Source organism: Physeter macrocephalus, chromosome 2, assembly GCF_002837175.3.
Source record: "Physeter macrocephalus isolate SW-GA chromosome 2, ASM283717v5, whole genome shotgun sequence".
NCBI classification, from domain to species: domain Eukaryota; kingdom Metazoa; phylum Chordata; class Mammalia; order Artiodactyla; family Physeteridae; genus Physeter; species Physeter macrocephalus.
In genome coordinates, this window is record NC_041215.1 from 93,935,489 (window position 1) to 93,959,382 (window position 23,894).

The 23,894-nt window shown below is 39.1% G+C and overlaps 1 protein-coding gene and 1 long non-coding RNA gene across 3 annotated transcripts in view; one reads left to right on the top strand and one right to left on the bottom strand.

The window, feature by feature from the left end:
- The window catches only part of LOC114484342 (uncharacterized), a 179,027-nt gene extending 178,144 nt beyond the window's left edge, over positions 1–883 (bottom strand). The window contains exon 1 of the long non-coding RNA XR_003677104.2: positions 487–883. This is a non-coding gene — a long non-coding RNA (uncharacterized lncRNA). The remainder of the gene's footprint in view (positions 1–486) is intronic.
- Positions 884–935: 52 nt separating this feature from the next.
- The window catches only part of WDR75 (WD repeat domain 75), a 45,018-nt gene continuing 22,059 nt past the window's right edge, over positions 936–23,894 (top strand). The window contains exons 1-8 of one of the 2 annotated variants that reach the window (XM_055089016.1): positions 936–1,058; positions 6,340–6,469; positions 12,117–12,182; positions 13,082–13,172; positions 17,712–17,836; positions 19,573–19,643; positions 20,861–20,980; positions 21,426–21,514. In XM_055089016.1, coding sequence (XP_054944991.1) covers positions 973–1,058; positions 6,340–6,469; positions 12,117–12,182; positions 13,082–13,172; positions 17,712–17,836; positions 19,573–19,643; positions 20,861–20,980; positions 21,426–21,514 — 778 coding nt within the window. In that variant the 5' untranslated portion in view covers positions 936–972. The remainder of the gene's footprint in view (positions 1,059–6,339; positions 6,470–12,116; positions 12,183–13,081; positions 13,173–17,711; positions 17,837–19,572; positions 19,644–20,860; positions 20,981–21,425; positions 21,515–23,894) is intronic. The other variant, XM_028479934.2, reaches the window with a different exon arrangement.

Genomic DNA, 23,894 nt, shown 5'->3' on the forward strand with positions numbered 1-23,894 from the left:
AAGGAAGGAAGGAAGGGAGGGAGGGAGGGAGGGAGGGAGGAAGGAAGGAAGGAAGGAAGGGAGGGGAGGGAGGGAGGGAGGAAGATAAGCACCCCCTAATATACAGGGGCCACGAAAATGATACACATAAGTTTATAAAAAGGAATGGAGATGCAGGCATAAACTTTCTCAGAGTTCAGGGCTTCGGTCAACTAATTGCTAAAGCTAAAACCACGGCAACACGCACAAAACAGTAGCAAACCAGGGAGCAGCGGCCCTGGAACTTGGCCAGGGTAGAGTGCAATGTCAGATCGGCCAAGAAGGTCCAATGAACCAGGGAGAGAAACAGGAACCAGAATCCCGGAGTAAGAGCCAGGTGTCCAAAGGAAAAAGCAAGCCTCTTGGAGCTGTGAAGATTCTGTAGGAACGTATGCTCTGCTCAGAGGAACAGAACAAAGTGACGGCTAACGAGAGGAGCTAACAGCTGTGCAAAAAAGAGAACGCTACCTTTCCAACCAAGAACTCAATTGCGCGACCAGGAATGCTGTTAGCGCAAAACGCTGGCGTCATCTCGCAGCTCCCGAATCAAAGTTAAGAGAAAGGCGAAGCCTGGCGGGGTGTGGGAAAGGACTGGCGGTCATCTGACACACTTCGGGCCACCTTTCCCTTCCGGCGTAAGAAACTTTAGAGTCAGATTAACAAGTCCGGAGAGAAATTTATCTTTTCTAAATAAAAGTTTAGAGGGATCTAATATAAATGCATTCTGTGTTTCGCTTTTTCCTTTTTTCACAGGTCCTAATTTGACGTTGCCCAAACCAAAGATGGCCGCACAGGCGCTGGGTCTTACCATTGAGAACTACCATAGAGACTGAGGCCTAGAGGAGCCCTGCGAGGACGGGGTCTGTGGGCCGGGGCAAACGCCCTATCAACCGGCTTCCGTCGGGGTAGCTTGGGGCGGGGCCGGCGACAGCGAGTCCTTGCGCTTGTGCGAAGATGGTGGAGGTGGAGAGTCTCCGCGTGGTACGCTGTGGCGGCAGCGAGTTGAACTTCAGGAGAGCGGTGTTCTCTGCGGATTCTAAGTAAGAGGCCACCACGCGTTGCCGGCCCAGCTGAGGGGCGAGAGGCCCCGGGGGATGGGGAGAAAGAACTGTTGGGCGCGTCTGGACAAACCAGCAGGCGGTTCTGGGCTCAGGGAAGGGTCGCGCTTGCGGGAGACCGCAGGGCCAGCGGAAGGGAGCTGGTGCCCGTGTGCTGTAAGAGGACTCAGAACCCCTTAGTTCCGTAGCACCTCAGGCTGGGGCGCGCTTCCCCCGTCCCCGGACCTGCAGGTAGATTGAGGGGCCCCCGGGCGGACCCACGTGTCTAGAATCTTCTGTGTGGGATAAAAACACGCGTAAGCCCTGGTCCCCTTCCTCAGGAGCTCAGTGTAGCTGGAAAGCTTAACTAAACCCAGTTCATCCATTTTGTGCCCTTCGCAAGGTTCTTAATCTCTGCCTCAGTTGCCTCATCTATGAAAGGGGAATAATATTTAGTAATCCATCTCGTAGGGTTGTTGAGAGGATTAAATGCCTTAATACAATACAAATAAAGCAAGTCAAACAGTGCCTAGCACTTAATGGCTCAATATACGTCAGCTGTCACCATCATTGCTCTATTGTCATCATCTAGAAGTGACACAATGTAAAAAAACGTTTTCAAGTCATTCAGGGATAGAGAGACACTTAGTAAAAACCCTTTCTGTGTTAGAAAAGTAGAGGTAGTATCTTATGAAAGTTTGTATGCCCCGCAATGTCTTGCTTATGGGTGTATGGCAGGTAGTTATTGAATGCATGCATGACTTGAAGGAGCTTTCATAAACTGCCTTAGAGGCAAAAATTAATCCTTGGTCTTTACAATAAAGAAGGCTTTGTTGATACTCATCTTGTGAATCGGAGGAAGAAACTGAGGCTTCAAGAGATTGCCAAAGTTCTGCCACTTTGGACTTATATCCAGTTTCTTCCTCCAGTGTACTGTTTGTATATCTCATTCATTATACTGGGATCCATTGTATTTCACTTGATTAGTGAAAACTGATTAGTCCTACAATTCATTTTTAAGTATTTATCAGCTATGTATTTATGACAAGCTGCGATGACAAAAACTAAGATAATTCCAAGATTGATCCTACCTTCAAGAGCTTTCAGTGTAGTAAGGAAAAGAAGATAATCAGTAACAGATGTTTCATACAGTGGCACTTTGGGGTCCCATAAGAAACAGAGTACTTCAAACTGGAAGAATGGAGAAGGTTGATGAGGAAGTGATGTTTAGGCTAGACATAGATGGATGGATGGTATTTTGACTAGGGGATATGGATGGAAGGCATTCCAGATAGGGGGCACAGTATAAGCATGAGGACTGTGGTACAGTTAGCTTGTAGGAATGGTATATGAAGAGAGCTAGTGGGAAATGAGGTTCTAAAGGGAACATAGAGTCAGTTCTTGGTTGTTTGGTGCAAAGAGAGTGTATTTTTTTATTCTGCAGATAAGGTGTTGGTGGGGAGGGGAGGGCGGGATAACATGATGGTGTTTCCTCAAGAATATTAATCTGAGAACTCTATAAAACTATACAGTATGTGGTGGAGAGACGAGAGGTGGCTAGGCTAGCATATTCAAGGTGCAGTGATGGCATAGAAGGAGGAGTTACACAGTGAAAGTTTCCCTTCAGCAGTAGGATCTTGCAAAACTAACAGGAGTTTGCCCCTTCCGTGATACTGGGGGGAGGGCAACCAGGCAAAGTGAGCAACTTGAAATTGGGGTGGGGGAGGGGTGTCATGTGCATAAGGTCAGTATACTTGCAGCATAGGCTGAAGGGAAGTGGTGGGAGAAGAGTCTAGAACATTATAGACCAGGTATTAGAAGACTAATGCAGGCATCCAAGCAAGAAATGATTTTGGCCAGAATTAATAATGAAGATGAAGAGAAAAGACAGAATTTTGGAGTGATTTAGCAATTAGGATTAACGAGGAGAAGATATAGGGTTCACATGTGCCTGTTGAGTTTAAAGTACCTGTAAAACAACCAGGTGGGTGTAGCAGGTGTTTAGGCAGAAATTCAGGACGGGAACTTGATCAAGATTCAGAGATACATTTTTTTTTCATATATATAGAAGCTAATAATTAAACCAGTTTTCTGGCAAATTAACAGGGTTATAATGAATTCACCAAGGACTTGAATATTATCTAAAAGCTGCCACAAGGGTTGGCTAACTTATACAAAGGGTAATAAAATAATTTTGTATTTTACCTCAAGGAGCTTATCAAAAAAGCTGAAATAGTAAATGAAACAACAGAATCGTGGAATTTTAACAGCTTTCTCTTGGTCACTAGGTCCTCTTAGAACTAGGACAAAACTCTACTCTGCCTACTTGAGTGCGTTATTATGAGAGGCAGGCAGGGAGGTGAGGTGTACATGAAAGGACCTGGCATCCCCCTATCAAGTATTACTCCCAGTCCAGCACTGTTTGCATCACACCCTATTGCCTCCCCCAGTTATATGGTGCTATGTATCATAGCAGTAGGTTACTAGGGTATAGAAAACTAAAACAATGGGTCATTCTTGCCTTTTACATTTCTAAATTATCACAGAATCGATGTCCCTGACTCTAAGTATTTTTCCCTGCAGATCTTTCTGGATACTGCTGCTGTTACATTACTGTAACTCTTATTCCTAGTCTTGCTCAGAACCCTGTAACAGGGTTCTGTTGCCTTCCTTAACTATAGCTCTTATGTCTGACTTTCAGGGCCTTCCCTGATCTAGCTCAACTCTGCTTATGGGGTTGTGTTTCCTTCTAGTGCCCATTATGCACACTTTGCTACTTACATAGGTACATTCCCTGTCTCTCGTAGGTACCATGTTGTTATTTCCCTACTGTTTTTTGTTGCCCTTCTTTTTCTTTCCTAGCCCTTAAATCATGCATCCTTCAGAACCTCATTTAAATCCTGATTCCTGCTTGAAAACATCCCTAATTTCTTACTTCACCACTTGATCAACAAAGATGATTTGAGTCCTGTGTGACAGGCATTGTGTTGCTTTACATGCATCCCTGTCTGCATGGTTTAGGTATTGTTATCCTCATTTTACAGAACCATTTATTGAGTGTTTGCTGTATATGCCAAGCTTGCACTTGCATGCATTGTTTCATTTAATCCTTATAATAACCCTGCGTGTGGAGAACAGCAAGGTTTAGAAAGGTTAGGTAAATTCTTCAACATCATTCAGCCTTGTACATAGTAAAGCTGGCTTTCGAACCCATCTGTGTTTGACTTCCTAAAAATGCCTCCTTTTCTACCACACCCTGTTTCTTTTATTATTTTAAGTAAGTAAACACACAGTTCCTCCCCTCAAGGAGGGGAAGTTCTCTCATAACACCTTGCAGAAAGTGCTGGGATGGAGTCAAGCCCCACACCCTGCAGATGCATGTTAGGACTGGTGCTGATCTGGAATAAGATGAGGGAAGGCTTCCAGTGGAAAGACCCCTGAGCTGAATCTTAAAGAATTAGTCAGAAAGAAAGCGTTCTCAGTAGGTAGCAGAATGTGCAAGTATGGAGAGTGTTTTCTCTAGAGGTTTGCATTCAAACAGTTAAAGTCATTATTCCCTGCTGAGAAGCAAGGAGAGAGGAAATTACTTTCCACTGGGGAAGAATATCAGAATCAATTAGGGGGAGTTTTCCTGGTAAACAGCAGTACCCCCTCACCCATCAACATCTCCAGGAAACACTGCCTAAAGGACTTGCTGATGCTAATGGTGAGCAGGGGAGAGTGAGGGGGTCCTTGGAGTTTTGAACCACTTAACCTACTGTTCAAGTGAAAAAGTATTTCCAGTCAGACTGGAATCAAACATAGGAATTTGGATCATATCCTGAAGGCAGTGAGAAAACACTGAAGGATTTTAATTTAATTTTATCTTTATTTAAGGAAGTAATATGGTCAAGTTTGTAAAATTATTCTGGTATGAGTATGAAAGGTTGAATCAAAGGGCCACACCTGGAGACTGTAGGAAGCCCTTAAGAGTGGTCCAGACAGGAGATGGTAAGAACTAGGGTACTCATGGGAATGGAGAGGAGGATCCAGCCAAAGGGGAATCCATATACCTCGGTTGCTTTGTTGCTTGTACTTTGTTGATCTTATAAACAGTTGAACACAACCATGGCCCCTGGTTACAGCACTTATAAGATGCATCCTGATTTTAGAGAGGTGAACATGTGAAAATCGAGTGTCTTAAAAATGATAAAATAGGGTAGTAGCAACCCCAGTCAGCATTAGAAGATTTACCCTTTGATTATTTTGTAATAATTTTTTTATTGGTTCATTTTATCTAAATAGTGTATAAAACCTTTGAAGATCAGGCATGTTCTGTTTGACAAACTGGATTGGACATTGAAAATCAAAGATAAATAGAGTCTCTGCCCTATAGGAGTATATGGCCAGATAAGGGAGATGGATATTTACATAAGTGAGACATTTCAACACAGTTTGAAAGTACCCAGATCAAATCATGCCTTGGGTACTTTGAGAGCACAGAGAAGAGGTCCACCTAAGGATTCTGTGGTTTGTACATTCTATGGTATATGAGAAAACACCATGTTGGACACGTACGCTGTCAGATATAATAGGCACAGAGCAAACATTTTTTATTTGATGCTAGAAGATTTGCAGTTCTGAGCTTTGTCTTATGGTTATATCTATTATGAAAAAAGTTAAACAAATATTACCTCAGGTTAACCACAGTTAATAATTTAGTAGTCTCTGATATATGGAAGAAAGCCACAAATGCAGAAAAACAAAAGCAAAGTCAGCTTTTTGGGAGTAAGGAAAAGAACTGTCATAAAGTCTTTTTACTTTGCTATCTAAGAGACCTCACTGAATAGAGAGAATATTTGACTTCGTATTTTTAAGCTGGTGTCTGTACAATGAATGATGGAGAGTTGGAGGACAGGGGAAGATGCTGCTGTTAGCAGAACCACCGCAGAATAATAGCTGATAGTGAAGGCGTAGCACAGTGTCTGCATCCATTAGTGAGCAGGCAGCTTGGTTAGGTTGGCTGTTTTTGCAGGGTGATGCCATACAACCTCTGCCCCTGGAACAGGTCAGCAGTATGACTTTGGCATCATTGATCTACTTTCAGAATTTGTGAACTAAACGACCTCAGATGTCCCCATAGGCTTAAGCAGCACAATTTGAATATACAGTTCTTAAACTATTATTCTGAAAGACATCTCTGTTGCATGTTGTAGCTTTGTTTTTTGTTTTGTTTTTCATGAACAATAAAAAGATTATGCTGTCTATACAGTATGTGAATCTTATTTTTCTCTCTTATTTCCAGGTATGTCTTCTGTGTCTCTGGAGACTTTATTAAAGTTTATAGCACAGCTACAGAAGAATGTGTGCATATATTGCAAGGGCACAGAAATCTGGTGACTGGAATCCAGCTCAACCCCAAGAACCATCTTCAGGTGTTAATTTACAGTCAAATATTTTAATATTGGCTTTATTGTTGCCAGAAAAATTTGTATTGAATTTGGCTGGGAAGCTTTCTAGATGATGATCAGGGAAATATCTGTTTTGATTTTCTGATTTAGTATAGTTTTCACTTATTTTTAATTATTAAAATAGGGTCACAGCCTAGAACTACATTGTTCATGGTGTATTCTGTGAACCATTGGTTCACAGGATGCTAATAGGTGTTACTTGAAAGAAGGAGTTCTTGTTTGTATAGTTTCTGAAATTCAGGATTTGGCACAGTTAAATGAATTTCTTGATTATAGGTCTTCTCAAGTCCTTTATATGCATGGTGAATATCCAGAAGGGGTATATAGTCTTGGGTGTTTCTCAAATTTATTTGACCTCTGAACTCTTTGGTTTCTGGAATGCATCTTTGAGGTATTGATTTTGTAGATCTATTTCTTTAGAGATGAGGCTCTTTAGTGTTAATGCAGATGTCACCGAGTCTTAGGTCCAGTATCTAGGCAAGAAGAAAGGATTCTTTAGCCAGTGGATCAACCAGTTAATTTCAGGACAAACTTGGGGATCTAGTGAAGTCTGGACTTTCCCACTCTCCCCACAGAACAGCCCTTGCTTTTCAGAAATCAACAATAAAATGGTCGTTTTAATTCTGTTCTTAAGTGTCAGCAAAGCTGCTAGAGAGTTATCTCAAAAGTACTTGCTCTAGTTTTTGATCAGGTTCCCCTTTTCTGGATTAGCCTCAGCCAACTTGACAGTTACTGCTTGATTTAAGAATGGATTTGCATTGCCATTCACTGTGTTGTCATAAAAGATGTAGGGCATAAAGTAACACTAACACTGATCTTTTCTTTCTAAAATTAAATGAGCTACTCTTGAAAATCATAGTTCAGTAGCTCTTCTGCAGGGTTCAAGCACACATTTTGTCCTTGCTGTCCTCTGAGGACTTGAGAAAAGAGGTTACGGTTATGTGTACCATTTGAATGTTTTTTGTAGCAGAAAAAATTAAAATTGGAATTTGTGAAGTCTATCTTACCAAGTTTAACAACAGGCTTGGTTGAGGTGAAGGGGTGGGTGCCAGAGATTATGTGGACTCTCAACTCACAGTATTTGTGTATAACCATTTTCTTATAGTGATTCTGTTTGCCTTGTTATATTTTACTGATCTGTGTACATGATTCATGTTATATGTAGTAATGCTGGTGTATATTTTCTACCTAATATATATAATTCCTTTGCTTGAATAGATAATATTTTCTTACTCCATCATTTTTTATTTCAATTCTGTGATTCCATGTCCTCCCTGGAAGAAATCTTAAAATTGCCACTTTTTAAAAATTGAAGTAGAGTTGATTCACAATATTATATTAGTTTCAGGTGTACAGTATAGTGATTTTTCAGTAGTGGAGATTAAAATCCATTTAAAGTTATTACAAAATAATGGCTATATTTACATGCACTGTACAGTATATCCGTGTTGCTTATCTATTTTATACGTAGTAGTTTGTATCTCTTAATCCTGTACCCCTATCTTACCTCTCCCCCTTTTCTCTCCCCACTGGTATCCACTAGTTTGTTTTCGGTATCTGTGAGTCTGCTTCTGTTTTGTTAAACATATTCATTTGTTTTATTTTTTAGATTCCACATATAAGTGATAACATGCAGTATTTGTTTGTCTTTCTTTTTGTCTTATTTCACTAAGCATAATACTCCTAGGTCCATCCATATTGTTGCAAATGACAGAACTTTATTCTTTTTTATGGCTGAGTAGATATATCGCATCACATCTTCTTTATCCCTTCATCTGTTGGTGGACACTTAGGTTGCTTACATGTCTTGGCTATTGTAAATAACGCTACTGTGAACATTGAGGTACATTTATCTTTTCAAATTACTGTTTTTATTTTTTCAGAGATATACGCAGGAGTTGAATTTCTGGATCACATTGTAGTTCTGTTTTTAGTTTTTTGACGAACCTCCATACTGTTTTCCAGTAGTGGGTGCACCAGCAGTGTACAAGGCTTCCCTTTTCACCACATCCTTGCCAACATTTGTTATTTGTAGACTTTTTGATGATAACCCTTCTGACAGGTGTGAGGTGATATCTAATTGTGATTTTTTTTTTTTTTTTTTTTTTTTTTTTTTTTTTGGTGGTATGCGGGCCTCCCTCTGTTGTGGCCTCTCCCGTTGCGGAGCACAGGCTCCGGACGCGCAGGCTCAGCGGCCATGGCTCACAGGCCCAGCCGCTCTGCGGCATGTGGGATCCTCCCAGACCGGGGCACGAAGCCGGTTCCCCTGCATCGGCAGGCGGACGCGCAACCACTGCGCCACCAGGGAAGCCCTCTAATTGTGATTTTGATTTGCATTTGTCTAATAGTGATGTTGAGCATCTTTTCATGTGCCTGTTAGCTGTCTGTATATCTTCTTTGGAAAAATGTTCAGATCTCCTGCCTATTTTTTAATCAGGTTGTTTATCTTTTTTTTATCTTTAGGTTGTTTATCTTTCTGGTGTCGAGTTGTATGGGTTGTTTATGTATTTTAGAAATTAATCCCTTATCAGTCAATAGCATTTTCAAATATTTTCTTCCATTCAGTATGTCGTCTTTCTGTTTTGTCTATGGTTTCCTAGCTGTACACAGCTTTTAAGTTTAATTAGGTCCCATATGTTTATTTTTGCTTTTATTTCTTTTGCCTTAGGAGACAGATCAAAAAATATGTATTGCTACAATTGACGTCAAAGGGTGTTCTGCCTGTCATCTCTTCTAGGAGTTTTATGGTTTTCAGTCTGACATTTATATCTTTAATCCATTTTGAGTTTATTTTTGTATATGGTGTGAGGAAATGTTCTAATCTCAATCTTATATATGTAGCTGTCCAGTTTTTCCAGCACCACTTATGGAAGAGACTGTCTTTTCTCCTATGACTGTCTCGCCTCCTTTGTTGTATATTAATTGTCCATAAATATGTGGATTTATTTCTGGGCTTTCTATTCTGTTCCATTGATCTGTGTTGTGTTTTGTGCCAGTATAATCCTGTTTTGATTACTATAGCTTTGTAGTATAGTCTGAAGTAAGGGAGCATGATACTTCCAGCTTTGTTCTTTTTTCTCAAGATTGCTTTCATAATTGGGGTCTTTTGTGGTTCCATACAAATTTTGAGATTATTTGTCCCAGTTCTGTTGAAAATGTCATGGGTATTTTGATAGGGATTGCATTAAATCTGTAGATTGCTTTGAGTAGTTTGGACATTTTAACAATGTTCTTCCAATCCAGGAACATGGGATATCTTTCCATTTCATTGTATCATCTTCGGTTTTCTTCTCAGTGTTTTGTAGTTTTCAGAGTATAGATCTTACACTTAGTTGGTTAAGTTTATTTGTAGGTATTTTATTCTTTTTGATGTGATTTTAAATGGGATTGTTTTTTCTTCTGTTTCTGGTAGTTCATTATTAGTGTATAGAAAAGCAACAGATTTCTGTATATTAATCTTGTATCCTGCAACTTTACTAAATTCACTTACTAGTTCTAATAGTTTTTCAGTGGAGACTTGAGGGTTTTCTGTTTGGGTTCATCTTGTTTGGGACCCTCTGTGCTTCCTGTACCTGGATATCTGTTTCCTTCTTCAGGATTAGGACATTTTCAGCCATAATTTCATCAAATACATTTTAGACCCCATTCTCTCTCTCTTCTTCTGGGACCCACATTATTGTGCCCTATATTGTGAATGTTGGTACTCTTGATGTTATCCCAGAGATCTCTGAGCTGTTCTTTCTTTCTTTCCTTCCTTCTTTCCTTCCTCTTTTTGTTCTTCTGTTTGGGTGATATCCATTATTCTCTCTTCCAGATTATTTGTGCATTCTGTATCACTTAGTCTGCTGTTAATTCCTTCTAGTGTGTTTTTCATTCCAGTTATTGTATTCTTCAGTTCTGAATGGATGTTTTTGTGGGTTTTTTTCCTCTAGTTCTTTGTTAAAATTCTCACTGTGTTCATCTATTCTTTTCCCTAATTCAGTTAGCATTCTTATTACTAATGATTTGAATTCTTTATCTGATAGATTATTTCTGTTTCATTAATTTTTTCAGGGGTTTTCTTTTGCTCTTTCTTTTGAGACCAGTTCCTCTGTCTTCTCATTTTGCTTAACTTTCTCTGTCTCTATGAATTTAGGTGAACTAGTTATTTATCCCAGTCTTGAAGGGGTATCCTTATGTGGGAGCATCCCTATGCAGTCTGCATGTGCTCAGTGCCTTTGGTAAGAGAGCTGGCTTTGACATGAACTACAAGTCACATCTTTCCTCGGGGTGTGCTGGCAGCTGTCACCTTGGTTAGAGGTGGGGCTAGAGATGGAGGTGCTAGGTTGCTTCTGTGTTCCAGAGCCAAGCTCTCTCCCCAGTCACAGCAGGCCTCTCTCCAGTGTGGAGCTGCGTCATGAAGTAAGCAGGGCTGGAACATGTACTGGAGCAGTCACAGGAAACCAGGCAGCCACTAAGGCAGTCTTCAATCTACCCTCTTCCTCAGGAGCAAGCCCACATGTGTGCTCTCCTCTTGAGTGGAATCCAGGCTTCCCACTGCCTTACTGTTAGTCCCAGCGGCACTTCAGCCAAGGGAACTTGTCTTCCCTGTGTCAGACCCTAGGACTGGAGCACCCAGTATGTGACTCAAACTGCTCACTTACTCCGCAGGGCAGATCTCTGCCCATGTAATCTCCTTTGTCCTCTGTGTTTCTTCCCAGTGGAAACAGGTCCCAACCTGATTGCTTCTTTTCCCTGCCTACCTCGTTCCATGTGGATCTTTCTTACAGCCTTGGTTGTATAGGATTCTTTCTGACAGTTTCCAGTTAGTTTTCAGTGAGAATTGTTCCACATGTAGATGTATTTTTGATGTGTTCGTGGTGGGAGGTGAATTCCACATCCTTCTACTCTACCATCTTTCTTTCACAAAACTCACAATTTTAAGTGAAGTGTTTTCACAGTAACAGCAACGAAAAAATCCAGTGTGACTTTAGTAAAACTCAGTCTGCTGGGACAAAAATAAAAACATGCTACAAAGGCATTCTGGTGGTACCAACGTATGGCCCACAGACCAGTGCCACAAACCATTGGTTACAGGTCTGCAATGAGAAGTATAGAAATTGAGTGTCTAAAACTTTAGGGCACTTTGACATTGCCACAGCATCCAAGTACATAATAACTTAAGTTGTATTTTACAAAAATATTGGCCCGTGATGGGTTGGAAACTTTTCTTTTTAAAAAGGACATTCTCAGATCATTTGAGAGACACTCCTTTGATTCCACTGTAAGATAAAAGCAGTTCTGCTGATAAAGGACTGGGCTCTGGGAAAATAGCGACAAGCTGTCAAGTGCTTTTCATAACTCAGTACCTTACCATCTCCCTCTTGAAGATAGAGGGTTGACTTTTTTCTTTATTTTAATTAAAACTTGAAATTGATATGTCTGCTTTCTACAAAGAACTGTGATAAGATTTTTTATTTTGCAAAAACAATATAAATAAATGATTTCACCTCTTTAAAGCTGATAATAAATTAATGAACAGGTAATGCCTTCTGTACCAGCAGTTAAGTTACTTGATATCTTAATGTAGTTCTTTTTTTTAATCAGTTTTGTACTATTTTTACCCTTCTAGCTGTATTCATGTTCCTTTGACGGCATGATTAAACTGTGGGACTATATAGATGGCATTTTGATAAAGGTATGTGGATTGAGCTTCCATTTTCATTATGTGAAGAGGAATGGCAACATAATGTAATAACAGATACATTATTTATTGAATACTTCCATAAGGCCCAACCTTTTAGATAGCCTTCCTAAACAAATCATAAAATTCACTCACCATAAAAGAAACGATAAATTTGACTATATAACATCTTAAAGTTTTTAAACCAAAAAATGAGCAATGAAACTGAAAGAAAATATTTACAAGAGCTATTATCCTAATATACAAAAAATTACCAAAAACCAGTAAGGAAAAACTAATGACCCAACAGGAAAATAATTGGTATAAAGTAAGAATATGTAATACACAGAAAAGAAATAACAAATAACCAATAAACATGAAAAGATGCTTAACCTTGTTAATAATTAAATGTAAATTAATAGATAACACAGCATTTTTCCCTGTCACTTTATCCAAATTGCAGATTGAAAAAAATACAGCAATAAAGTGTAGAGAAATAGACAACTTTTGTTCACGGTCAATGAGAATGAAACTGAAAATGAATAAATACGTTTTGCTCCAGCAATTTCCCCTTTAGGAATCTCTTGTTGAAATAATGGCAGGTATATGTAGTTCTTAAAACATTGTTCATGGTAGAAAAAAAAAAATTGAATATAATCTTGAGGTCAGTTAAAATTTGATAGTCATTCAGTAGAATACTGTAAAACCATTGATAAGAAACAGGTAGATCTATATATGTATTAACTTAAAAGGTTATTCAACAAATATGTATTGAGTGTCTCCGTAGGCCGGGTTTTCTTCTGATGTTGGCAATATAGCAGTGAGCAAAATGGATAAAAAAAAAAATCCCTGCCTGTTATGGAACTTATGGGGGGGTGCACAGAATGAACAATATGGTGCTTTTTATCTTTCAGACTTTCATAGTTGGATGTAAACTTCATGCCCTCTTTACTCTTGCCTGTGCTGAGGATTCTGTCTTTGTTATAATAAATAAAGAAAAACCAGGTATAGTATAATTAATTTTTTTATACATATATAGCACTGAGTGGCTCTTCACGTTTTACAGTGTCTCAAATTTAACATTTTGGTTTCAGTCTGAAGTTAAGTTTTTGGAGTTGGCTTTTAAATTGGTTTCATCACTATTGCATTCATTTTGGGGAGGCTTTGTATTATTTCTGAAATATTGATGAGGGAATGATTACTTAATAAATGGCTGTGACAGTGGACTGCATAACTCCAATTTTAAAGCTGTTTTGAGCTATGTGTGTCTTCCTACTGACCTTAAATCTGACATTCTTAAGCATCACTATTTACCCATCACTGAACACCCATTCGTTGATCTTGAATCTGGAGGAAATGGTATAGAAAACAGGTGATTAGGAATTAATAGTGTGGCTAAATTATTATTATATTTTCATTATCATTGAAACATTATTCCATTGAAACTGCCATGTTTCAAAGCATTTAAGGATTTCTGGAATATCTTCAATGGTTACAAATAATTGTCCTTTAGCAGTAAATTTAATACATTTAACATTGACATGAAGGATGTATCCAAAGAATTTTTCTAATCTCAGACTTCAAGAATGCCAGTCCCCCCCCGTGTTGTCCACCTTAAAATAGAGTTGTATTCAGAATTCATAGTACAGGCCAGCTTTAAACTGGTTACTGGGCAGTCAGCTAGATTGGCTCACAGCTCATTAGCTAAGTGAATCCTTTCGGGGGGGCAGGGGGGGGCGGTGGCTTGGTTTTTGTTGGGGGTTCATTAGCTAAGTGAATCCTTTCGGGGGGGCGGGGGGGGCGGTGGCTTGGTTTTTGTTGGGGGTTCTGGTAGTGGTTTTTTTGTTTGTTTGGGATTTGGGGAGTTTTGTTGTTTGTTTGTTTTGCTAAAACAGATTTACAGATTGTTATATCATGGACTTTTAAGTAAGTTGAGAATAGTCGAAACTAAAGCTAAATCTTTTTTAGCTAAAAGTCATTTGGTGCCAAGTCTGTAAATGAGTAATATTTTTATCTATCAAAAATGTGACATGAGGGCTTCCCTGGTGGCGCAGTGGTTGAGAATCCACCTGCCGATGCAGGGGACATGGGTTCGTGCCCCGGTCCAGGAAGATCCCACATGCCGTGGAGCGGCTGGGCCCGTGAGCCATGGCCGCTGAGCCTGTGCATCCGGAGCCTGTGCTCCGCAACGGGAGAGGCCACAACAGTGAGAGGCCGGCATACCACAAAAAAAAAAAAAAAAAAAAAAATGTGACATGAAAGAATAAAAGCTGTAAGCTTAATTTTCTGATGTAGCCCATAAACCATCTCTAAGGGACATTCCCAAAAATGTTTTGGAAATGGAAGTGTAATTCTTAAAATAATTAAGTTGCCTTACCGGATGACTATTTTATTTATTTATTTATTTATTTTGCGGTACGCGGACCTCTCACTGTTGTGGCCTCTCCCGTTGCGGAGCACAGGCTCCAGACACACAGGCTCAGTAGCCATGGCTCACGGGCCTAGCCGCTCCACGGCATGTGGGATCCTCCCGGACCGGGGCACGAACCCGTATCCCCTGCATCGGCAGGCAGACTCTCAACCACTGCACCACCAGGGAAGCCCCCAGATGACTATTTTAAAGTAGCACTTTTCAATATTTAGGTTCTGTTCTGTATATAAAAATGTGAATTCTTTTTTTAAGGGAGTTTTTTATTTTTTTGTAAATTTATTTCTTTTTGGCTGCATTGGGTCTTTTTTTTTTTTTTTTTTTAATGTTTGGCCGTGTTGGGTCTTTGTTGCTGTGCACAAGCTTTCTCTAGTTGCGGTGAGCGGGGACTACTCTTTGTTGTGGTGTATGGGCTCTAGGCGCACGGGCTTCAGTAGTTGTGGCACGCAGGCTCAGTAGTTGTGGCTCACAGGCTCTAGAGCGCAGGCTCAGTAGTTGTGGCACACAGGCTTTGTTGCTCCACAGCATGTGGGATCTTCCCGGACCAGGGCTCGAACCCGTGTCCCCTGCATTGGCAGGCGGATTCTTAGCCTCTGCGCCACCAGGGAAGCCCCTGCGTTGGGTCTTTGTTGCTGCGTGTGGCTTTTCTCTAGTTGCGGTGAGCAGGGGCTACTCTTCGTTGCAGTGTGTGGGCTTTTCATTGCAGTGGCTTGTCTTGTGGAGCATGGGCTCTAGGCACGCGGGCTTCTGTAGTTGTGGCACACGGGCTCAGTAGTTGTGGCTTGAGGGCTCTAGTGCGCAGGCTCAGTAGTTGTGGCACGTGGGCTTAGTTGCTCTGTGGCATGTGGGATCTTCCTGGACCAGGGCTCGAACCCATATCCCTTGCATTAGCAGGAGGATTCTTAACCACTGCACCACCAGGGAAGCCCTGTGAATTCTTAATGTCTCTCTAAATGCTTACTAAAAATTCATGTTTCTAAACTCCCTGACTGACAGTTGATTCACTAAGTCTGAGATTTGATCTAGGAATCTGCATTTTTTGTGACTCCCCAGGTGGTTCTGCTCATCACTCTAGTTTGGTAGCCACGCCCCATACGCACTGCATGATTCCTCATTTGGAAGGGTAGTTGCCAATAGCAGTAATGAAAGTTTTTATCAATATCAGTAGGACAAGTGATTCTTAACACTGATTACACATTACAATCACTCCAAGGAACTTAAAATGTAACATTCTCTGTGGTGGGGCCTGTCTGTTTATTTAAGTATTCCCCCAGTTGAGTCTAATGTGCAAGCCAGTATAGAAAACTGTAGATCTAAAGTAAGTCTCACTCAGATCTAACCTTTTGGAGTTAACCTTTTGGAGTTAACTGGAAACTTCAAATGCTGTAATGTAATCTGAATTCTGTTCATGGTGGAATCTAGTGTTACTCTTCAGTACTTGGCACATCGTGGGCACTCAGCCTGTGAAAATCTAGTTACTATATAAAAATGTGAATAAGGCTTAAAAAAGATTCCCTGTGACTGGCATCTCAAAATATATATTAACATATCCTTCTTTATTTGTTTGATCTTTGTTCCACAGTCCAAAACCAGAGTCTCTGATAGAAATTTGTATAAATCATATTGAAATATGTTTCTCTGGTTTAAAAACAAATGAACCTTTTATTTACACGTTATCTTATATGGTGTCATTTCTTGACTGTAATTATTCACCAGCTAATTAAACATTTACCATTTATCAAATACTGTTCTGGTTGCAGAGAACTAAACAGACATTAAGCTTACTAGATCAGTCATATACAATAAGATGACAGGTGTTCTAGAGAAAAATAAAGCAGGGGACGGGAATAGGCAACACTGGAAGAATACATATTAAATAAGTGATCGGGGAGGTCCTGGGAGAAAGAAGAATACGCTGTGCAGCTGTGTTGGAGAAGCATCTTCTAGAGCATCCTGCCGTGTTTGAGGAATAGCAGGGAGGATGGATTGGAGTGAGCCTAAGTAGAATGGATAATGTAGAGCGTTGTACGCAATTAGGACTCTGACTTTTACTCTGAATAGACAAAAAACCATTGAAGGTTTTTGAGCAAAAGAGGGACATGATCTGACTTAGTAGTAATAGAACACTGGCTTCTGTGTTGAGAAGAGACTGAAAGGGACCAAGGGTGGACGTAGGAAGAGCTGTTAAGAGATCACTATTCCTAACACTTAGGATATGAAGCAGGATCATGGCTTTAGGCTAGGTGGTAGCGGCAGAGGTGGTGAGAATTTATTGAATCTTGGATGTCTTTTGAAGATAGAGCCAGCAGGGTTTGCTGCTGGTTTGGTGTGGGGCATGAGAGAGAAGTCAAAAGGTGACTCAAGGATTAAGTCTGAGCAACTAGGTAAATTGTGGTGCCATTTCCTCCAGTGGGCAATGTGGGGGAAGACTAAGTTCAGAAAGGAAAATAAGAGTTCAGAATTTAGGCATGTGAAGTTTGAGATGACTGAAAAGGCTAGAAGAATTGAGTTCAGAGTATATAATAAGCAGGCTGGAAAACAAAAAATGGTAGATCAGTGTGTTACAGTGTATTATAAAGTCTAGGAGGATAAGGAAATAGCATAGTGAAATATAGCTATTTCCCCTTAAGGAGAAATTTTTTAAATGGAATGCAAAGAGAAGAGCATGCCAATTCTACAGAAAAGGAGATTTATTCTATGAATGTGTGGCAAGCCCATAGCATTTCTGAAAGCTCTCAGATGGTTTGTTGCTTTTGGTTGCTCAGTTCACCAATGTATCATATTCCATCTCCATCTTAAAGCTCATCTCAGTACTTTGGGTTTTTTTGTTTTGTTTTTTTTCGTCTCAGTACTTTGGAAATCAGTATGCACCAGTAAAACAAATTGTTTTCTATTTCTGCATATATGAAGCGTGTGTGTGTGTATGAGTTGTGGAATTAGCCTTCCAGTTAAAACTTGTATATTCAAATGAAGAGTACAACTTGTTCAGATAGCCTAGAATTATGATCTTAGCATCAAGTTAACTTTGGAGTACTATTTAACAGTTTTATATGAACAAATGCACATCTTCACTTTCTCCAGAGAAGCTTTATATTAATATAGCTGCCTTTGGCTAGATGTATTTCAGCTGGTTTCAGTGAAACTACCAAAATCATCAAGTCAGGAAATAGAAGCTAAGGAGCTCTCCTTTGTTTTGGATTATATAAACCAGTCACCCAAGTGCATTGCCTTTGGAAATGAGGTAAAATTTGCTTTGTTGGTTTTCTTTTTTGTACATAAAATCTCTTTTCTGCAATCTTTCCTCTGAGGATTTTATGTTATAGTGATTTAATATTGCCTTGAGTTACAATATTTTTGTTAGTAACTAAGAAATCTTACTACTTTAGCATGTGTTTGTAGTGTAGATTTTTTTAGGACTACCATAATTTTGTAGATTGTGTCTTTTTGCTCTTGTAAACTCTATAATTGTCCAAAAAAAATCAATGTTTTGGCATTTGTACTGTACTTCTTAGCCTGTACCATATAGAAGCCACTTAAACGCTTTGATTATAGATGTGTGTCTTTTGAAAATATGACCTCCATGTCTGTAAATAACATGCCCTTATAGAAAATTTTGAAATTACAGAAAAATATAATGAAGAAATTAAATCTCACCAGTGGTAATATTTGAGGAATTTTTTCTAGACTTTTTCCTAAATGTGTAAAATAACTTTTCTCAAATTGAATAATTATCTGAGGGTTTTATCTTTTTTTTTTCACTTAAACCTGCAGCATGAGTGTGTACTTAAATGTTCATCAGAAGTAGTGACTGTATGATGTTCATACCATGACTTATTTAGCCATCCCTTGTTAATAATCACATAAGTTATTAAAATCAAGTACCATCAAAAGCCCCTGTATATCATTGTGGTAGCATGTTTCTTTAGTCTTAAGTTTTGTAGCATTATTTTGGCTTTGTTCTGAAAAGGTTTAATTTCTTAGAGTAGAGAAAACACTTGAACATTATAAACATCATTATTCTTTAGCATCATAGTCGTCAGTTAAATACAAATTAAAACCACAGTGAGATACCACTTCACGTCCACTAGAACAGATAAAATTAAAGAATGACAGTACTGAGTGGTGGAAAGATATGGGGCAAAGTTAAACATATGCCTTTACTGTGACCCAGCAGTTCCGCTCCTAGGTAGAGAAATGAAAACACGACCACAAGATGACATGCACAAGAATAATTAATACTCATAATAGCTCCAAAATGGAAATAACCCGTGTTCATCAATGAGAGTAAACAATTTATGATACATATGCATTCATTGGGATGCTGCTTCACAATAAAAAGGAACTAATAATACACATAAGAGTGTGGGTGAATCTCAAAAAGGTGATGTTGAGCTACAGTCCAGACATGAAATGTATTTACCATTCTGGTTGTATTCTGTTATAGAAAAGGCAGAGAAGTAAGCTACGGTGATAGAAATCAATAGTTGCTGACAGGGGTGGGGGCATTGGGGAATGACTGGAAAGAGGAACAACGGAGCATTCCTGAGGTGAAGAAAATGTCCTAAATCTTGATTGTGATGGTAGTTACATGGTTATACACATGTCAAACATTGCATTCTGTGGTGTATAAATTATGCCTTAATAGAAAAAAGTTTAATCATTATACTTAGTCTAGTTTTAGGATTTAGGACCTACTTTCATCTTTTAATTTTCTATGATTATTGTAAATGTAGGAGTATCCTTTCCATAGTTAAACTGTAATATGGGTTGGCCAAAGAGTTGTTCATTTGGGTTTTTCTGTAACATCTTATGGAAAATTCCGAATGAACTCTTTGGCCAACCCAGTATATCATTTCATACTAATATACTCTCAGTCTGCAAAAAGTTTATTGTTCCTGTGTTAACTTTTATGATAATATTTCTTCTTAAAGGGTGTTGACTATTTTTGTGAATGATATCTTCTCTTTGAGATACTAGGGAGAGTATGTTGCTGCAGTACGGGACTTTTACTTGTCTGTTTATTTTTTCAAAAAGAAAACAACATCAAGGTAAGAATTCCTCTTTGATAGCTTTATTTTATTTACTCAGGAGTTCATTATAATTTTATTCATCCTTATACCTGTGACCCAAAGCTGTTTCATGTTACAAGTAATTGTGAAACCACAAGATGAGGTAGAGTTTTTTACCCACAGTGGGTTAAAATTGTTAGTCACAAAATCCTATGGAGCTTTTCCCCCCAAAACCACTTTCACACTTAGATTCTGCTGTGTATACTTGGTGTCAAAATTGGATGTGGTTTGAAAAGTTTTCCCTAGGTGATCCACGTTGTCATTTTATGGCTATAGGAATGAATATAGGCTTTGGTATATCTGGGTTTAAAATGAATCAAATTAGTCCATTGAACCTCAGTGCACTTCAAATTAACATGTATTTTATTTTTTGTTTTGTTTTGTTTTGTTTTTGGTTTTTTTTGGGTTTGGTTTTTTTTTTTTGTGGTATGCGGGCCTCCCTCTGCTGTGGCCTCTCCCGTTGCGGAGCACAGGCTCCGGACGCGCAGGCCCAGCAGCCATGGCTCACGGGCCCAGCCGCTCCGCGGCATGTGGGATCTTCCCAGACCGGGGCGCGAACCCGGTTCCCCTGCATCGGCAGGCAGACGCGCAACCACTGCGCCACCAGGGAAGCCCCCAACATGTATTTTAAATGGCGATAATTTCTACCTAATAGAGTTGTAAGGATGAATGAGATAACGTATTTAAAGAAACTAGTGCTAAGCATGAGTAGTCACTCTTCAGATGACACTGTCCCCTCTCCCCTTTTACCCTGCCAAGATTCACATTTGTTTTCCTTTACAATATAAGGGTCCTGACATCTCTGGACACATTAGCCAGTTGTCTCAGATATAATTTCTCAGGCTTGTCCATACTTCATGCTAAAAACTTAGCTTTAACGAGAAATTCAGACAAACTTTACCCAGGCAGAAAACTATAAAAAGAACTGTCTGTTTATTATTTCACTCTCAGTGGCCTCCATAGACAAGGTATTATGGTGGAATGTTATTCACATGAAGTTTATATTGGGTATTAATAAATGTTTACAAAACAAACTTCTTGATTCTCGGTCATGATTTTTCTTAAAAATTGTGCATTTATGTTCAGTGAATTCTGAGAGCTCACCAGTTTGGGTTGATAAGGGTGGGACCTCCATTTTGCCTAACTACATCACTTACCAAGCCTTTAATAATCAAGGGAAAATATTTTTCTTCTAGGTTTACTTTATCATCATCAAGAAATAAGAAACATGCTAAGAACAATTTTACATGTGTAGCATGTCACCCGAAGGAAAATTGCATAGCAACTGGTCACGGGGATGGCAAAATTCGTCTTTGGTCAGTAAACTCTTGAAGAGCTTGGCAATCATTTATTTATTTTAGATTAGTCCTGCAGAAAAGGAGTATACCTGGGTGCAGGGAAAAGGATAGAACTGAAAAGCAACAGCTGATAATAGAGATGATGCTTTGCTGGCATCCTCCCTTTCTTTTATTACTGTACTTTTCATTGCATAGAGTTACTATTTTAGGACTTCAGCCCTTGTCCCTAGGAGTAAATCCATTTTGTCCTTAATCATTTAATTGAAGAGAACTTTTTGTCAGCCTTTAAGTAAAAAGGAGAGAGTAACAGTGAATATTGAACTAGTAGAATACTACGATGGCTTATTGTTTGCAGAAGTGACTTGTTTAGAAATAGAAAACGTACTTTTTGCACATTAAGACCAGTAAACTTGATAAACATACGCCTTTGGCCAAGTTAAGAATTTTGGTTTTTCTCCAATAGGAGGAATTTTGATGATGAAAAGAAATACACATACACATGTTTACATTGGCACCATGATTTGGTTATGGATTTGGCTTTTTCAGTGACAGGTAAGTACAAATTTAAGACTTAAAATGAACTTTTAAAGTATGTGAACCAAGCATTTTAATTCACTGTACTTATAGTTTGAAAGATTTAGAGTTGCATGAGCCAAATGAATTTTTTTAAGCACTTGTATATCACCCCTGTGTTTTGGGCTTTGCTCAGCACAATGCCATATGCTTAAGTTTTCAAAGCTCTTCAGAGTATCAAAGTGTACACCTATCATAAAGTCTCTTGTTAATATAAACCTATTTAAATTTTATTCCTTTTCTTTTTTCAAGTATGTGCACATAGCTAAGTGCTTGTTGTCCATAAGTATAGCTACAGTTTATCAGGAGCAAATGACTGCTGATGCTTTACATCCATTATCTCATTTAATCCTTGACTCTGAAAACAGGCATCATTATTCTCATTTTACAGATGATGGAAGTGGAATTTGTAGTTGAGAACTAACTTGCCTAAGGTCACTTGTCTCGTAAGTGGGATTTGACCTAGGTCTAATTCGAAAGTTTGTTTTTAACTGTAAGATTGCCACATTTCACTATTTTAAGTTAATTCAGATCTTTGTTCCATTTAAGCTGCATGAGAGTGGCTATAATGCGTAAAAATACCTCCTTGGAAATAGGATGACCTTCAACAGAAATTTGGAGAAGTACATTTTGTCTTTGGTTACCGTTAGCATCGCCACATGTATGTGGTGAAAATTATGTCAGTACATTTTGACTGGTCCTTAAGGGGGTGGGGGAGGGGAGGTGCTAGATGCTTCAGAAGTTTCCGTGCCTGGAGAAAGTGGTTCTTCTTCCTGTAGGTCTTCCCAGAGACTGGCAGGACAAGTCTTAGTACCATTTGCTCTAGATTCCTACAGGCTTACTTGGGTTTAACTCAGTGGAGCCTCAGGAAGCAGGAGGCATCTTTAGCCTACTTGTGCTTTTGATTTTGGGGATCAGTGACTGGTATATGGGGGTGGGACCCAACCTGACACACTTAGAGTAGTACAACAGGAGTACAGCTGTGACATACGGGAACGAAGAACAGAAGAATGAAGACGGTGTTAACCCTATGGATAAAAGACATCGGCTACTCTTATCTTCACCCTCCTCCCCACCAAAAATAAAAATGAGTATGTTTGTGGCATTGTTTGTACATATGTCTGTAATGTTTCAGGCAGTGTTGTTATTCTCTCCTGACCTAAGGTGGTTTCTTCTGCCCTTCCTCATCAGTTTCTTTTTCTCTGCTGTGGCCCCTGCCCAAAGGCCAAGACCCATTGATGTATATTGTCACTGTGACTTTTCTCTATTTTGTTGCCCTTACCTATCTTGTCCACCTCCTCTCACACTAGTTATTAGTCACAGCTTTCTGTGATGGCCTTACTTATTACCCTTAAGTCCTGGGACATTCAGGATTGGCCTTCTCAGGTGGGGTTTGGGAAAGAAGGAATAGTTAAATTAGTTGGCACTCAAAAAAGAGAATACCAAGTGCCTCTACTGTGAGCCATGGCTTTCATATAGGAAGTCCTGCAGATCATCTTGGCTATTAGAGAGTTGAATTTTTGATGTTATTTTTTAAATCGTGAGTATTTGTGAGAAGTAATATAGTACATGGTTGTCAGTGAATGTATACGTATGAGCGAGCTAATAGAAGAAAATTAGTTGTCTGTGTAAATGAACTACAAATTATAGGGTTTTTGAGAACGGTTTATAAGTTAAGGCAAATGTTAACAGTATAAACTGTTTTGGCTCTGCTTTGAACACAGTCATGCTGTCTGTGAGCATCTAATTTATTATTTACTTCTTTCTGATTCTTAAGCCTTTCTTATTTCAGTGCTCTAGGACCTCAAGTTAATGTTGAATAAAAGTGGTATTGGTGTTCCCAACACGGGGAAAGTTTTCAGTGTTTTACCACTAAAATATTTGCTATAGATTATCTGTAAGTATTCTTGATGAAATTTTAAAGGTCTCATCAATTCCTAGGTTACTGAGAGTTTTTATTATGGGTCTAGAATTCTATCATTTACTTTTTCTGCATCTGTTAAGATACTGATGATCTATTTCCCTTTTTTCTGTAAGTAGAGTTCATTACATTGGTTTATTTTTCAAATGTTGAAATAACCTCACATGCTTACAGTAAATTTTACCCTGCAGTGATGTCTTTTTAATATATCATTGGATTCAGCTTGCTGATACTTCATTTGGTAGTTTTCATGTTATGAAATTGGCTTGTACTTTTCTTAATGATGTGCTAGTTTTGGTGCAGAATTATGCTGGTCTTCAAAACAAATTGGGAAGTGTTCTTTCTTTTTTGTTACCTGGAAGAGTGTAAAACTTGTTTATTTCTTCCTTAAACGTTTGGAAAAGTTTACTAGTGAAGCCAGCTGGGCCTGGAGGATGT